We start from the raw sequence: 17437 nt of genomic DNA, 5'->3' as shown, positions 1-17437 counted from the left end.
TCTAGAGATAGAAAGTCCGTGGATGATGTGAGAACGCTGATTGGGGGGGGAGGCACGCGTCCATGCAATTACGACAGCAAGATCTGTGTATCGGGAAGGCGTAACTTTGTTTAAGCGATCCCCCTCAATAACTTTTGCTCTCCATCACAGACAGCTACCGGAAGGGAGCTGCATCGCTTTTTTGTTACTATTTTTTTTTGCATCATAGATACAGCATCCCATCCCTCACCTCATCGATCAACCCATCTTTATCCCTAATCCCTATCCCCTCCGGCCATTCCCACGTTTTTTCCTCTTTTTTTCTTTTTCCCCCCCCGTTTTTTCCCTGAACGATAATGATGAGCGGTTGACTGATCGTCGTCGGTGGAAGGAGGAGGAGGGGTGGGTGGGTTTGGTGTGGTGTGGTGTGACAAAACAGGAAAGTTTCCAGAACGCATCATGGGGATTCAGGGTTTGGGTCCCTTCTTTCTTGATCGCTGCTGATCAGCGAGGAACAGGCGGGGCAAGCAAAGAGAGCAAAGGGGGGTTGAGACATGGGACGTCACTCGCGTTGTTTCGAAACGTCACGTCACGTGAAGGACTGACTGACGCGCGTGCGTTCGGGCAGTGTAAGGAAGGTAACTCATTAATGGAAATGGATCATGTCCCAGCTGCCCAGCTACCTACCTTACGTCCCACGGTCCAGAGTAGGTAGAGGACCTGCTCTACCGGGGCAGTTCATCCCCCTAGAGAGAGAAGAGTGCGCTGCCCGGTTTCAAACAATGGGCCTTGGCGGCTTGAGGGTGGTTTATGCCTTAAGCTACATCCATGCATGCGCCAACCAACCACCCAATCAAACGTCCTGGTGGGCCAGTGTTTGTATCTGGCTCTCTCTCTACCAGCTACTTACTCCAAGTACTCTACCACCGGCCTGGGTTGATTAGGTTTTGGCCAAAGCAATCGCAGCAGCGAAACGAGTGAAACCAACCACGAATAAAGCTAACGACCAGATTCGGAATCTCTAGCCCCAGCGTCAGCCTGATTGCTACACTGGAACCATGCCTCACTCACTCCTTTTGCCTGTCTGTGTCGTATGTTGGAACGAGTGATAAACAACGACTAAGTTCCAAACGAATTCCCAGGGGGCCAAAATAGAGTACCGGAGGTACTTTCGAGAAATCTTTTTAGGTTTGGCTATCTCCGGCCAGGGATTATCGCTCGAGTGATTGGTTGAATGGCATCGATCTGCATCAGAAGTTTCCCATACAAGTAATTTTGATCTCTGGAAGCTAGCCAATTTTTCGAGATATGGCGGTACTTTGTTTTTCCACTACAGCGGGTAACGTACCCGTGGTGTGGTGGGGTGAAAAGGGGTGGGACAAGACAGAACAAAACAGAACTGGACAGGACCGGGTGAGCGAGTGAGGTATTTTGTTTGGTTTTTTTTATTTTTTTATTTTTTTCTTTTTGGTCAGTCAGTGATGGATGGGATGGGACAGATACATTGTTCAGTTAGTTAGAATTAGTTACATAGCTAGTTTGGTTTTTAGACAGATCGTGATCATATCACGTTTTTTTTGCGGAGAAGTTTCTTTTTTGTGATGGAATCGTACTCGTGCTAACTAGACATAGATGCGTTCCCATGGCCATCATGATCACGGAGCGAAGAAGAAAAAGAAAAGAAAGAGAAAATCGTGAATCGGGCCTTTTACACATACATTGACAGCTGCTACTTTACCTACCATACCTATACGGTTTCCAATATATCCATCGGGACAACTAACTAGGTAGCTAGAGTAAAGCAGATGGAGGGCTAGGCAGGTATGCTAAGTTAAACTAGGGCATCGATATCGCCCGACTGGCACAGCAGTAGCGTGAGGTTTATGAAATGGTCAACTTAACCTTGTTCTCGTGCTACACCGTCATGTGAAGAAATTAATTTACAACCCCAAATTGCAATTGGCCGGGAAATTGGGCTAGCTAGAGTAGCTAGTGCTCTAGCTAGCCATCTACTTTATCTACATCTGGCACCGTACCGGTGCACTGCCATATGGGTGAATGCACTTTAGGTATGAGGTGCTTTGCTATTCACCCACCAAAGGTATCTACAGACTACATACCACCAAAGCAAACCTCTGTACCTACGTATGTATCAGCATCACGAGAAGCACCACAAGGCAAAGCAAAAAAGAACAATAAAACCCTCATCTCCACATGCGTCCCCGCCAACAACAACAAGCCTTCCAATTGCTTTACCCCCGCTCCCCAAAACCATAAACCATAAACCCGGATCTTTCTAAAATCCCGAGGGGTCCGTGGGTTTGACTTCCCGACGGTTGCGGATGCGGGGTGGGCGGAAGGACGGAAGGATGGGTACTTGGTTGGTTGGTGGAGGGTACTGTGGTATGTTGGGTTTGTCTCACGGGGTCTGGTGGCTGTGCTGTGGTGGTTGTGGTTGTGGTACGGGTATCCTAAGGGAGAGAGAAATGATCGGTATGACAGGTATGTCTAACTAACCCTAAAAGTCTTAAAGACAGCCAACAACAAAACGTGGGAGAGTTAAGCACAAAGACAACTTTTAGAATAAGATTTATTTTACAATAAAAACCGGAAAAAACGGTTGATGATAGCCTTACTCAAAAACTGATGTTCCGGAATCCCGCTCTTTTTTTTTTCTCCCTCCAAACCCAACCCCCACAAAGTTACCGCAGCTGAAAGACACAGAGAAAAAGAGAAAAAGTAGTAGTAAAAGAAGAAGGAGATGAAGAAAAGGTAGTAGGAGAAAAGGGAAACGGGGAAGTAGTAGTAGTAGAGGTAAGAAACAAACTATTTAGGTACTTAATTGGGAACCGAAAAACGAAAAACGCCCCAACTCTAAGCATCTGAAATCGTTGCAGCTTCTACCAACTTGACGGCCTCATCGTAAGCCTCCCTGAAACCGTCATCGGTCTCTTCCTCAACAATATCCATCTTGTCGCCATCCTTGCTCTTCTTGCTCTTCTTCTTCTTATCCTTACTTCCGCCAATACCGGGCACGATCATGACAACGCTGGTAGGCCTCTTGGTAGAGCTTGCAGCACCGAGCTCGGCCCTGGAGGTGACAAAGATGTACGGAATGTTGTGGTCCTCGCACAGAACAGGGATGTGTGAGATGACATCCATGGGGGAGATGTCAGCGGCGAGGACAACGAGCCCGGTCGAGGCGGCCGCATTGGTGCCGGTGGGTGCTTTTCGGAGCGCCTTCACGACCTCTTTAACTCCGCGCTTGAGAGACTTGTTCTTGGATGCTGCATGTCTCAATTAGCACTTCTGCATTGACCAGGAAGGAAGGAAAGGAAGAATATGGAAGAAGCGGGGTGGAGAAAAATTGCAATTGGATTATAGCGGGGTAGGAGAACGAACCCTTCTTGACGGTCTTCAACACCTTCTTACTCAGCTTCTCATCCGCGAGTGGCTTCGCGAATGGTACCAGCAGGTCGCTCAATGGTCCCTGGGCCTTTGTAACCTCAGAGATGATAGCGCTTGCGACGGTGCCGCGGCTGGTACCCTCACCCGACTTTGTCTCCTCTCCGTTCTTGACCAATGCCTCGAGGAGAGCCCCAGCGGCATCGCCCTCAGTTTTTGGGGCCTTCTTGTCCTTTTTTTCCTTCTTTGAGGATTTTGAGACTTTAGTTGTGTCGTCCTCGACCGGGGAGATTATGTCTTTGGACTTCTTCTCTTTCTTGTCCTTTTTGTCCTTCTTCTCCTTCTTGTCCTTGGACACAGATCTGTCTTTGGCCATTGCGAATTGAGATGGGATTGGACGGGTGGGGAGAACGTTGCTGGTTGGGTTGGGTTGTTGGTTGTGGCTATCGAGGGCGCGGTGAGGTTGGTTGTTGGAGGTTGAAGAAAAAAGTTCAACCATGCCCGTGCTAAACGAATTGGGATAAGATGGGAAGAGCCGCAACTAGTAACCCTAGCCCATAATTTTAAAGCCTAACCCTTGAAATTGTAACTTCAACTTCCAACTTCACATGTGCACTACTCATGATCATGAGATTTGGAGTGTGGTTTCGAGTTGAGGTATGAAAATTTTTTACAGCTCCAGTCAGGCTTTGTTTATGCCACGCTAAGAGCCGCCTGGTTCTGTTCTCACTTTTTTTTCAAGAGCATGATACTCAGGGTGAAACGGACTGAATGGCTACGCTGCATGCGCATTGGGGAGCTGGTAGGCGCACAGAGGGCCACCAGGCATTCGTAGATTTGATATCCAGACCCCAAATCTTCGCTTCTGGGAAGGAGTGCATAGAACAACCGTTTCATGGAAGTGAAATTTGGTAAGTTGATGAGCATCGCGTTCGCATCTCCTTGAGTTCCAACTAAGACAATTTACTTTCAGAAGATCTATCTACCGACAAGACAACGATTACTTCCTTCCTGTGGATTTCTGCACTCAGCACTGCAGATAGCCTATCTTCAGCTATTCTGGGGCACTGCTAGCCGACAACATCCGACCTTTGACTCTCTTTGGAGAGGTTACCTATGTACCTCTCTCTGTATGTACAGGTCCAGTTCGTGAGAAGGTTTGTGTGTCGCGGCACCACGAATATTGTTGTCCAGATCATACATACCATGCATATGTCGTCGAGTCCTCGTGATGGTCAACAACTCTCACTGCGTTGTCCATTTGCTTAGCTCCCTTCCCTTTTAAACCCTGGTTCCCCTTGTTGCCTGCAGGGCCCAAGTTGGGAGTAACTATTTACTGTATCTCCGAAACCCTTCCAATACACTCCTACAATATTCCCGAGTATCCCTCCTCAACAACAGCATAAGCATTCTGAACCCAACGGCCCGCATGACTCGGAGTCGGATTATGTGGTTAACCTCCCTCCCTCCTGTGCCCACGGCTCGCTTGTTGCCTTCTCTATCTCCGAAAGAAGTCGTATCTAGGTGAAATATGTGGATGTCCATGTCAATAGTGTTCCATCCAACGCATAGGCTCACGCGATGGCTATCCTCTCCGCCAATTATTTCAGCACGACATGTGTGGCCGTATTAGAGCCAGTTCCTGACAGCATGGTGGAATTGCGCACGTTACTACGTCTTTGCGGCTTGCATTGATAAGCAAAGTCAGCCGAAATTCGCACTTCAGGCGTTGGATCCGGATCCGACCATGGGTCAAATTAGAGTGCTTTTGCCAACATGTTAACAGCCACTAATCTATGGGGGGCAAGAGTTCTTTTTTGGAGGCTCTATAAAGTTGGTTTGCTGACGTTGCCAGTGTTATATCTTTGTTATGTATGTAAATAGTACGGGCTTAGTCCTGGGTTCCGCTGGGCGTTGATGTGTTCAGATGAGGTGAGACGTGGTAGGCAAATAGGGGATGAATTCGAGGTAGGTACTCTATGCACAATATGCGGGTATTGATGATTGAGCCCTAACCCTGGGACACTGCATGGAGCCCCAAGAAACCCTCTCTCGGAATCTGGGAAACCTCCCGATGTTCCAAAGAATCTTCCAGTACGGAGCTTTGGCCAGTAGAAATGCGGTATATTTACGATGACGGCTTCTAGCCTCGTTGGGGATTTATTGACACCATTTCAGGTGAGGCTGCCCCAGCGGGGTTGGGCGGTTTTCCCAGGCCAGCGATCTCGATATCTTTTCGATAACTTGCATCAACAAGGATGTATTCTGGTTGTTGATATCGAGAAAAAAACGCTCAAATGCTAGCTGGCTCGTACCTGCACACATCCCCCGTTCCGTACTAGACTTTTTCGTGATGTGTCAATTTCTTACCCCACAAAAAATATATCACGTAGGGTTAAGGTTCCAACAGCTGTGCCCTAACTGAACACGCTTCTCCTCCTACATGCCTATTACATGCTCTGCTACTCCTCTAAGGCAAGTGTTGGTAACGGACCGGCAGGTGTGGAAATCTCCGTGCGATAGAGAAGTTTCCAGGTCGGCGATGATGCGTGCACGCGGTCCGCATCAGCATCATACCTACTTTACGCTCACAATACTTTACCTACACTACTCAGGTGCGTGGCTTAATTAAACCTGTCAATGTGAGGAAAAAAGAAATGTGGTTCTCTTTTTCTCAGATCTTGATGATGCTGTGCGTGTTTCTCCCAACGCTGTTCGGTTTGTGGTTTTAAATCGTGAAACGTGATATCATTTTGTGTTGTGATCGTCTCCGTTATCGTGGAATTTCTGGGGGCATGGGGCTGGGTTATAAGTTGGTTGTGGGAATGAATGTTCTCTATCTTTCGGGAGGTATCGTCTAGAGTCTTGACCTACTGAACTTGCTGTGGGCTGGTTGAGAATCTGTAGGTCCTCTGGGTCAGACAGACGGAGAGATATTCTAAAGTACCTACACGCGTACATACATGGCTCAGAAGTCTCGCTCCAGCCTTATCAAACCTATAAATAATCCAATCAAGGGTACTTTATCTTGCATCCGCTTCAAGCTGGAGAGATGATCGTCATTTGTTGTAGATTTGCATCATCACCGCGCGTGATAACGGGAATCAAGGGAAATGAACTGATTTCAAACATATGCGAGTGAATAAAGCTTTGACTGCGATTCCTGCGGTACGATGGTACAGGACATGTCGCGAAAGATGGTTATGCATTTGAGGATACTTTCCAGGTTGTGTGCGGTGGCGGCGATTTCAATTGCGCCACCTGTTCATATCGAGTGACACGCCATGAACTTAAAACTTAAAGTACAACGTTCTCATGACATCAACATTCTTCTCAGCATATCTAATTCCCCAATACTCTCAACGATTGAATATCATCTAACCTTTGGGGTTTTAGTCTAAGAAGATCAAAATGTCAGGTTTGTTGAATTATGAAGCTTCATTGTATTGACAAAATTGAAAGCTGAAAACAAGGCAAGACTACACAGACAGATACATCACTGTATTCTCGCCCGAGGGAAGGCTTTTTCAAGTTGGTAAGTTCAATATTTCCATTGCTGTCGAGTTTGCTGATGATCCCTCAGAGTATGCATCGAAGGCAATTACAGGATCAAACACATATGTCAATTCCATTGGTATTCGCAGTAAAGATTATGCAATTGTTATCGCATATAAACGTTTACCAGTGAGTATAACATTCTAGCCTCATTTGTGTAAAAGGAATACTAACGCCAATCATTGCATCCCAGGAAAAACTCGTTGATCCCATCTCTATCACCCACATATTCCAGATCTCTCCCTCAATTGGGTGTGTGATGGCAGGCAGCGTGCCCGATGCTCGTGCCCTTGTAACCCGAGCTCGAAGCGAAGCTGCAGAGTTTCATAAAACAAACGGCTATGAGATACCGTGTAATGCTCTCTCCCAGAGGCTGGCCAACATCAATCAAGTTTATACCCAACGTGTAAGGGTTTTCCCCCTAAACCTGACCAGCCGAGATATTGCTAAAGTAAAGCCAAGGCTCATATGCGCCCACTTGGGGTGGCAATGACACTCATATCTGTAGACGACGAGTTTGGTCCGCGGATCTTCAAAGTCAACCCAGCTGCCGAATGCATCGAATATAATGCTGTTGCTTCAGGTCCTAAAGAGCATCAGCTACTTACGTATCTTGAAAGAAAGCTTGGAGACCGGAGATATGCCTTCGGTAACTGGCGGCGACTTGCCAATATGGGAGTGAAAGCCTTGAATGCGGCTTTGGCCACGACATTGGAGAGTGATGAGGTCGAGGTTGGGGTTGTAGGCATAAACGGATTTAGGAAATTGACTCTTAGAGAAGTCAAGAATGTCCTTAGAGACGTCAAGTGGGATATTTTGATAGAGAGAGAATCTCGCCCTTGTGTAGTCTGATAGGGACTGTTAATGTAAAAGGGGATTGGTGTTGCCCTTGATTCGGGGGACCACAGGAATCACGCATGGTTCTAGAAGGTTGGGAGATCTTTGAAACTGGTTGGAATCTTGTGTTTCATAGACACAGTAAAAAGAGGGAGGGGTATGCAATTCGTCTCGTGGTTTTGTGTCACTGCATAAAAACGCCGAATGAGACACGAATAATATCTTACCGTATAGCGAAGTTTGATGGTATGCTAAAATTATTGACTTTCAAAATACAGCTTTGCCTTACCAAAATAGCATCCCTCGGCACTCAATATTCAGCATTGTTCCCTAGTTCATAAACCAAACCACATTTTCCACAACTTTGAATGATTATCCCACCTGGCTACAGGGTGTATTTCCCCTTCTACATATCCCAGTGGGATTTCTTTCTCCTTCAGAAAGGCATCTATATCCTCACCATTAAGGGTTGTCAGTTTGTAATTCCAAAGTGTTGTTCTTAATTTGATTATCAATTACGAGACTTAGGGCTAAAATTAAAGGTACCTATCTATATATATTGTGAGCAGGAGACATTATAAATTGACGGTCAAAGAATCATTACCGCGCCTCCGGAGAGTCGACCAAATATCCTAATGTTTTGGGCCATTCACATATATTTAATGGATTTATAGCATGGTATAGAAATGAGTACCTCTAGCCAACTAGTCTCAAAGGCGTTTATGGAGACTGGCCAGCTGGTTACCTCGTGTTTCAATTTTCTGATATCTCGAAAGAGAAGGAATTAGTAGAAAATGTAACACTACGTTCTCGGAAAGTCACTGCTGAGAGATAATAACGATGTTTCAATCATTGACCTCAAACCCAACTGGTTCTAGTATGATGGGAATGCCGTTGTAGTATATTCATAAAAGATTTGTATCTATGATCAACCCTAATTCTATAACACTTACAACTTGCTCAAGCTAAAATTAAGTTCTCCGAGGTCAAAAAGAGTTTAATTATTGGAGACTGTTTGATGAGATGATGTGTAGTTCATATGGGAAGCTCGATCATCCTGGAAATTCGGGAAGGGGTATCTTGTTTATCAAGAATGATACTGAACACACAATAATCTACCTCAGCTGAATCGACAGGTAGATGTTTACTTGGATTTTACGGTAGGATTGTGCGATGAAATTCTCTGTTCCAGTATATCAAGTACTTCAGTCGTGGCGCGATATCTACATTCTTCTCTGGCTCGTCGTAGCTGAATGATTTCAAATGGCCACTCTTTAAAGAAATTTTAAAGAATAGGAAAATATTCTCGTCGAATTGGGCTCGTTGTGCTGCATTCATCCAAATTTCTGGGCAAGGAGAGGTAAATATATAAGATCCATACATCATCAATCTAACATGGACTAGAGGGCTATTAAGTTATAAGTTGGACTAGTCAAGTTTATCAAGACCTGGGGCAAGCCCGGTCTACTTATAGATCTGGCCTGGTTCAGACAGCTCCCTGTATCCGCTGGTCTATCAAAATCTCTGTTGACAATATATTAATACAGAACGAGCTCAGAGATAAAATTTTCTCGTCGAACAGCGACCTAGTTACGGACTTTTAATTTAAATTGGAGAATGTCTTGACTAGTACGCAAACGCATATTAATGAATTAAACAAAAAACAAAAAAAACGCAAACGCATAGGCAGGAATTTGAAGAAAGTATCTGTAATTGTTCGGGGGTCCGAAAGAGTGACGATATCTTAGAATGTCTATTCGTCATTACATTGACCCAAAAATTACACATGTTGACTGAGATCATGTGTAATGGGATTAAGGCATGTTAAATATCAATACCTGAGCTCACATATCGACTTTCTTTGATTCTAACAGCTGAGAGAAATACTACTACTCACACTCACAGAATCAACCGTGGTTCAGCTGGCGCTCCCTTTGACTTCCTTGCTGTACTACTAAATGATTGATTGATTGGTTAGTTGATTGATAGTTCATTTGTGTATTTATATACTACTAGTGTTTAATAGGCAAAATAATTATTTGACTGGCTTTTTATAACACTCGTTAATTTAGAAAGGGCCTGGTACATTCATAAAACTTCTCAACCGGTTCTTGTTTAGCATAAGACTTCACAGGCAGGGCAGGCAGGGCAGAGACACAAATGGCGGCGCAGATTGTCATTACAGTTTTTGCCATAAAGTGTCCTATATATCGCTGCAGAGGTGGTAAATATGTATGTAGTGATAACCAAATATAATACATTTATGACTCCGGGGCTCGGAAGTCTATTTCAACACTATGAATGCAATTAATGAATTAAACAAAAAACAAAAAACTATTTCAACACTATTAGTATCGGCGAGTGATATTTCATGAATATGAATTCATTATATCGCAAAAGTACATACATCACAATGAGCTAATGACGACCCCAAGTCACCTTCTCGCACAATATAGATGAGATGTATTAAGATAATTAGTCAAACCAAGTTCTACCTAGTAAAATACTTTTTACTGGTAAGTATCTTCTGCAGAAGATGATATCTCATATCAAATTTCACTTTGGATACATACACTCGTACGTACATGTACTTGCCTCTAATTTAAGTACCTTGAGCGTGTGGTCTAATGAATTAAGTAATATTAGTGTTCGCCGTTAGCTCATTACGTACGAAGTATTGTCTTGAGACGAGAGGTGTTTTCTGTTCCAGAAATTCAGCGTTATATACGTTGACTTACAGTCATGACCGTGTATTAACATACCAAGGATTCAATATAATAATCATAACCCAAACATCCAATTATAAAAAGAGACTGTGGGCCCTAACTAAAGACATTACAAAAGAAATCGTTTTAAACGCCCATTTTATCCGGCATCCCATATCCCGCATCCCATATCCCATATCCAATTCATTTACCATTGATCCCATTAACGCCCTCCTCGATATTATTACACATAATTCCAGTCTATGTGCCGAAATAACGCAAAAGTGATAGATTAGGTCTAACTAGGACCTCCTTGCATTTCCAGCGGCGATTGCTTCCCTAAATAATGTATCCGCCCAAGTAGGTTGCTCAATATCTTCCTCTTTTACCACAGCAGTACTGGGTCCCATTGCGCGCATCTCAATATTACCCTCTCCCTTGGCTTCATCGTGCTCAACAGAGACTGATTGAGAAACCATAATTCCCCCATTAAGAAAAGGATTTCCTGTTGGGTACTCAAGAACCAAATTCTTCTCTGAAGATGAAGATGCACGGCTCGAAAGGGTAGTCGCTGTAATAGTCGGCCCCTTTTGCCACGGAGTCAACGTGTTGGCAAACTTTGCGCGCATTGGCTGGGAAATTTTGGGAACATGGGCGATCCTTGCTGAGAATTCTCTATGTGTCCGTCTTGCGTGGATTGCATGATCCGGAGAGAAGGGGTAACACCGTTGCTGCAAGGAGAAAAAGGGCAATGATACAAACTCAAATGCAGTGTTGTTGGTGATTGTTCGAGAGTGGATAGGCACCATAGTCTTAAAAGTTATTATATGAGCAGTGCCTGTTTCATTTTTATTGAGATCCAAGTACGGTATGGGGATGGGAGTAAGAACAAGTGTAGCATCGGCAAAGAATGGATCTTGGATCTCGTTAATGAGTTCTCGGAGAGCATCATGGAACATGATGACAAATGGGGAGACATCAAGTGTTCCACCTGACTCAGGGCGTCGTAACGCTTGTGAACCGCTAATGATTTGCATAGCTGTTTTGTTTTCTTGTTCTTGTAAGTAGTGGAGTTGGGTCTGTTCAAGTGTGGTTATTGGAAGCTTTACGGTGGGTAGCTGGTTACGGGCATTTGCACGAACTAGAACGTCAAAACTACCTTTTACGTTCGCTCGAACCGCAAAGCAACCGATATAGACGCCTGGATGAAGCTCATACTCTGCGGAAGCACAGTGTTTCATTGTGTTCATGTGTGTTGTAATGGTTTCCTTAGTGACTTGCATAGATCTGGCGATGTTTTCCGCTACATTACTGGGGCTGGTGAACCTGAAACCATGTGCGGCTAGACGTACAGCATCCGATTTGGTGACTTCGTTCACGAGGAAAAGAAACTTTCCCTTCCCATGACTGGCTTCGAGATCGGTATGCTTTTTGGCAAGGGATGTTCCTCCAGTGACGATTATCTCGTCATAGAGGAACCCCATCTTGTCTAGTGACCGATGAGTACCATCGGCCAGATCTTGGGCAGCAACACAGAATTGTTCCCGAAAGATAAAGCCGTAGTCTTCGACATAATCCGTCGAATGGGTTTGAGAATTATACTGTTGGACATGTGCTTTCATCCCCTCGAGAAGGCCGTTTAAGGAGTTCCAATGCCTTGTTGTTCGATAGATCCATTGAAATATAGCGTGCGATTTATCGAAACCTTCTTCAAGTGACTGAAGTACGTCAACAATTAGTTAATTTCTGGTTGGATAGAATGCCATGTCTGTACAGTGAACTTACCTTCTCACGGAAAGCATCGGTAATCTCCTTGGTTGGAAGTATCCCATCTGGTAGTACCATCAGCCGACCCAGAGGGTCAAAGGTTGCCGATGCAAGAACAATTTTTTGAGCACGATTGTATTTTTGTGCTCTTGCCCTTTTGACCCCAATGGCAAAGAATAGCATGAGAAAACACGAGACTACAGACTTCATTGGTCGTTAGAAAATCAGTACGATAAAGGTTCATCCCAGTAACTTACCATCACAATTGTAATAACCACGGTCATATGCCGAGTGTCATGCCCAAACCTATTGCCGGCTTCTGTATTTACTTGATATACGGTCCCAAGGGCCGCAGTCCAATGCATCCCACTCACTGCTCCGCTGAGAATAATCGCACATAAGACCCTTTTATACCAAGAATTGGTGAAATTCTTCCGCAATATAAAGAAGAGAGTTAAGGCGATCGTGGTGGCCACAACTGCAATCACAACAGATCCAACCACATGCCCTGGGACGTAAGTAGGCTTGTAGTTGTAAATACCGGCTTGTCCCTTCAGATAGTTAGTAGTAGTTCCTACAATAAAACTCCGACTGGATGACATACAAGGTAATGCATGCCGCAGATGCTCAGTCCCGCAAACATCCCCCTGTGCCCAGTCGAATCCACGACACGGACTCACTTGCGCCCATCAACAGATATGAGAAAAAAATAAAAACAACTGGTAAAAAGAAGGACACAGTAGTGTATCCAGGACTGTAGATGAGCTGTAGTTTATTCTGCTCATCAAAACCGGGATAGAGTATAATAGCACAATTTCCTATATAGTGCATTGCCCAGATAGCCACGCCCCCCATGGTCAATGATGAACCTGCCAGGAGATACCTTTATCATTGCGCTACGTTAGCAAAATAGCTGGAGTTTACTTGTTGATAGCTCTAAAGAAGAAGAAGAAGAAGTAGGAATAAGAATTCCATACCAATTGTACATTCCCCTCCTCGAAGTTCGTCTTTGCAGTAATTCAACTGTAGATAGTGATCCAATGAAAGAAATGATGTATGATAGGGCAATATAACCAGCCGAAAATGCCTGTGGGGCATACTCTATAGCCATGGTGGTGATGATGGTGAGGTCCAAGGATCGGGTTGGTTTTGATAAAATCTAGATGATCTAGGTCGAGCGACGTCCGGACCGGAAGAATGGATTGACGTCTGCGAGCCCCGTCCGTGGCTACTCGCTCAATAGTAAGCTGACTGTTCAGTGCCAGCAAACGACGAATAAGAGTTGTCGGACACGTAGGGTAGCCAGTGATTCGTGAAAGACTCAAAATCAAGTATTAAGGGCGAACCTTATGCTTTTGAAGTAGCCCTAGTTGGGGTCGTACGGCCATCGGGTTCTATTAACGATGCAGCACCGGGTCTATCCATTCAACTTGACCCTGATTGGTGTTAAGCGATTACATTCCTACCATCGTTGAAAGTGAGGAAAAAGCAATTGCTTGAAAAAAGAAAGAAAAAGAAACACCGGCAGTGGGAAAGCGGAGCCATTCCCGGGTGCATGTCGCCGAACGTAGTACCCTTGGTTCTGTTATGTATTTCTCCAAGGGTGAGGTTTTCAGCTGTATTTTGGGGATCCATTAGCAGGGATTCATGAAGATTTTGGCCGTGGTTTGGGATCTTGGGCCGTCCGCCTGCCTTTGCATCCGCCTCTTGCCTCTACCTATAGAGGGATACAGCTGATTCTCATCGATGGTTAAAATGAACCACTGAGGTGCTGATATTGTGATAGCTGAGATTGTTCTTGTGCATCACCATTGCGCCGGAGGGGGTGGGGGTGGGCAAATCATCCATCCTGTTCCCGGGGAAAAAAATGCTTATGATCTACGTTTTGATAGTGATGTTGGCCAATCAATAAACGTGGTGGGGGATGTTACGCAGGAACGCTAGTGGCACCCTTGATGCCTGTTTCTCTGCATTCCCACCCCGATACAGGGTCAAAATAGTACGGTACTGTAGTATGCTACATTTTTAGAATGATTGTTCTCTCCAGTGCTAGCAACAAACTTCTCAAAAGAACATTTACAACAATCGGAATGGCTACATAAACGCGAATTTTTCAGCCTGGGACGAGTGCTCGAACGTACGTTTTGCCTCCTTTTGTTCTTCATAAGGTACCCTGATATATATCTGCTGGAAGTCACTACATGATGGTCAACAAATCATAGAATAAAACAGCTCTCTATAGAGGTTATGATGGCATGCTGCTAGCTCTTTGTGATCTAGACACTTCGTTTCTAGCTGTGTTCTTTCTCTGTTCGATGTTCGATATTTCGAACGCACGGCCCAAATGTTGCAGTAAAGCTAATTGTTTGGTGCGTTTAAATCTCCTTGCTAAATTCATATCTACTCTAGTCATCTGAATCAAACTGCAAAATATAGCTATTGATCCCATATATACAAAAGGGACCCTTCGAATTCGGCGATTCTCAACACCCTATGACAAAGGCCCCACACTACTCGGACGCAATCCAATCACAATTTACGTCCTGAGACAGCCGAGTATATATAGTGGTATGCGGTGCATGCATACATGTGTAGAACACACCGTCACTTTCTGTACGACATTAGGGGTTCTCCAGTGTAAGTGCATCAAAACTCGACTAAGTGCACAGTAGCCTAATTAAATTCCAACGCGAGATAGGCACTTCGGGAATCGATTTACTCTTCAGGAGACTTGCTAGATTGGATAAAGGCACTTGTTTCGTATTCGGCCCGCCCCTAAATTTCTGCTAAAGGGCCGATTGATTAATCTAGGAAAGTTGCCTATACAATTAAGGAAGCTTGCAATTGTGATACATATCCAAAATCAAAGCTCGAGCACAATGTTTTCTTTAAACCACAACATCGGTGCCTTGATGTGGTGGTAAATAGTTCTAGCAAGGTTTATTTTCCGCCACGAGCGTTGGATACATGATCCTGCGAGAATGTACAAGACATTTTCAAACGTTCTAGGAGTTTTATAGCGCTGTTACTCAAGATCACTTGACGTGACTATCTGCGGATAAAATCTCCTCTGTTCCGATGATATGGAACTCAAACGGACGTTAGTCATGTCAGCTGTCAATGTCAAAAGATGCACTGTCTCACTTAGCTCATCAATTGCCGGTTTGGCTCTTCAACAAACAACTACACTTGAGGACCGAGGTCGATCCGGTTTGGATATCTACTTGATACAGCATTAGAGGCTTTCAGTTGATCCCTGTTATCCATTTCCAAAGTGAAAAGGAAACTCCTGCAGCCAAGAGTCTGTCCTGAGCGCGTTGAACTATCGATAAAAAGGGCATCCTGCAGGTGCGGACCGAGAAATACTTGAGGATGGAATATTTAGCATTGGGTATTTACCAGAAGGTGACATGTCAGCTGCAGAAGCAGACGCAACTTTAGCTGCATGAGTTTCCCTTTCACTTTGAAAATGAAAATTCGGGTCAACTGAAAGCCTCTGTTGTTATTAGCGCCAGCAACGACGCCAAGATTTCTGGTACTGATGCAACCGATGCTGATGCAACCGGAAATGGGCAAAAAAGAAAAAGAAAAAGAAAAAAAACGGAGGTCAACATCAAGCCAATAACTTTTTTCTGTGAAAGGCTTCACGCTGAGCATGCTAGTATCGAATTTAAACACATAGAACGGTATTCCTCTACAATTTTAGAGGAAGTTATTCTGTGGTAGGAACTGTAACTTCCACCGCGTTGCCAAGACAGCGGTACAACTTAGGCTGATATGGATGCATGGACTGGAAATTTTGTCTTAGTACCCAGCCTGCGGCGTGCGTTTCTACTCCCATTCACCTCAAGCTTAACCATGATACCCATGGTGCCGTCAGAAGCAGGTTAAGATTTAACTTGGATCATAGGAAGCGCTATACTATTACAGTAGTTATGCACTCTCCTGATACTCGGGTCCCAAATCACTTTATGGGAAAACACCGAAAGGAAAAGAGATTCGCTGACGTTTATCATTTGAAGATAAACAAATTCTTCCTGCGATTTGGCGGGTAAACGTTGCGAGTTAATGTTGATTCCGGGAAAACAGCGCGTATAATTATTGAATTCAATGAAGGGAACAAAACTTATTAAAACAGGACATAACAGTTTATCTTTGCTCTTTGTGGCGAGTTACTTTTAGAAATACAAGCACTTTTATAATATTGGAATATTGGATAGCTTACTGTGGGACAGGGTTTTCCTGTACAACGTTGTCCCAAGGTCCCAGGCATTGGTGGTCTAGATCGCCTAGGCCTGCATATAGTAGTTCGTCTCGTTAACCCCCTGTAGGTACCAACCCCTACTTTAGTTCAATATTCATGATAATCGGGCACGATACATAACCGAGGTTTTTCGTAGCGCTAACACTGCCAATATCTTCTCTAAACAAAGGTTTGTGAGTACCCCCGTGTGAGGCGTCTTCCCTACATACGGATCGCCTGGAGATCCTCTTTCAAGGCAGAGCCATCAACGAATAATGGGCGTTACGCTGCTTTATCATGGTACAAGTTGACTCTTCGGCCCAGAGAATGGTTGATGTTACATCAGTTCCTCATAATCAGGAACTAGGCTGCCGATTACCATTGAGGTTTTGGGAAAGGAGATCAAAACAAAAGCTTTGAAGTGCTGGGTTTGAACCATTCGAACAGACACCACCATGGCCATGTATGTGCTCTCTTCAGACAACTACGGCTAAGATTCATATATGTGTAGGTACATTCAATTGACTCTGCAGTTGTAAGAACTCTTCTAATATCAGTATTAAGGAATCCGAATCAACCCAGCTGCCTGGCAACAGGGAAACGTGATACCCTACCTGCATTTGAGACATTCCCAAAGCATAGGTAGGTGCAAATCGCTTATACCGTACGCGCGGATTCCGTGCAGCGATTATTAGATGCTTTAGAAGGACTAAGAGACTATGTAATAACGTGCTTGAGTTAGGAGATCTGTCTAGAAAATTCCCGGATCCCACTCCATAGCAACCAAACCGCGACCCACGAATATCTCAACAACTACAGATTGAATAGACATGAAATTGAAATTGTGGGATAATTAGATAGTAAAGAAATGAATATAAAAAAGCTACTATTTTGTGTGGCCCCCATTTGCCTCATAACCCTGATTCACCCTTGGCATACTATGAGC

At 44.4% G+C, this 17437-nt stretch overlaps 3 protein-coding genes across 3 annotated transcripts; 1 reads left to right on the top strand and 2 right to left on the bottom strand.

Annotated features, from left to right (window-relative positions):
* Nucleotides 1-2853: 2853 nt before the first annotated feature.
* LAJ45_05394 (uncharacterized protein) lies at nucleotides 2854-3760 on the bottom strand (the record flags this gene model as incomplete). The annotated part of the gene is made up of 2 exons (XM_046114965.1): nucleotides 2854-3266; nucleotides 3382-3760. The coding sequence occupies 2 exons, from the start codon at nucleotides 3758-3760 to the stop codon at nucleotides 2854-2856; spliced, it is 792 nt and encodes a 263-aa protein (XP_045972002.1).
* Nucleotides 3761-6795: 3035 nt separating this feature from the next.
* On the top strand, nucleotides 6796-7791 carry LAJ45_05393 (uncharacterized protein; the record flags this gene model as incomplete). Its single annotated transcript, XM_046114964.1, has 5 exons — nucleotides 6796-6802; nucleotides 6863-6919; nucleotides 6968-7068; nucleotides 7133-7345; nucleotides 7402-7791. 5 exons carry the CDS (start codon nucleotides 6796-6798, stop codon nucleotides 7789-7791), a joined length of 768 nt encoding a protein of 255 aa, XP_045972001.1.
* A 2992-nt stretch (nucleotides 7792-10783) lies between these two features.
* On the bottom strand, nucleotides 10784-13359 carry LAJ45_05392 (uncharacterized protein; the record flags this gene model as incomplete). The annotated part of the gene is made up of 6 exons (XM_046114963.1): nucleotides 10784-12199; nucleotides 12267-12452; nucleotides 12506-12799; nucleotides 12853-12895; nucleotides 12985-13131; nucleotides 13226-13359. The coding sequence occupies 6 exons, from the start codon at nucleotides 13357-13359 to the stop codon at nucleotides 10784-10786; spliced, it is 2220 nt and encodes a 739-aa protein (XP_045972000.1).
* Between the last annotated feature and the right edge of the window lie 4078 nt (nucleotides 13360-17437).

The sequence above is a fragment of the Morchella importuna genome (genome assembly GCF_003444635.1).
Source record: "Morchella importuna strain M04M26 chromosome Unknown Morimp01GS014, whole genome shotgun sequence".
Lineage (NCBI taxonomy): Eukaryota > Fungi > Ascomycota > Pezizomycetes > Pezizales > Morchellaceae > Morchella > Morchella importuna.
Note: the sequence above shows the minus strand (reverse complement) of the source record. Positions and strands in the feature narration are given on the sequence as shown.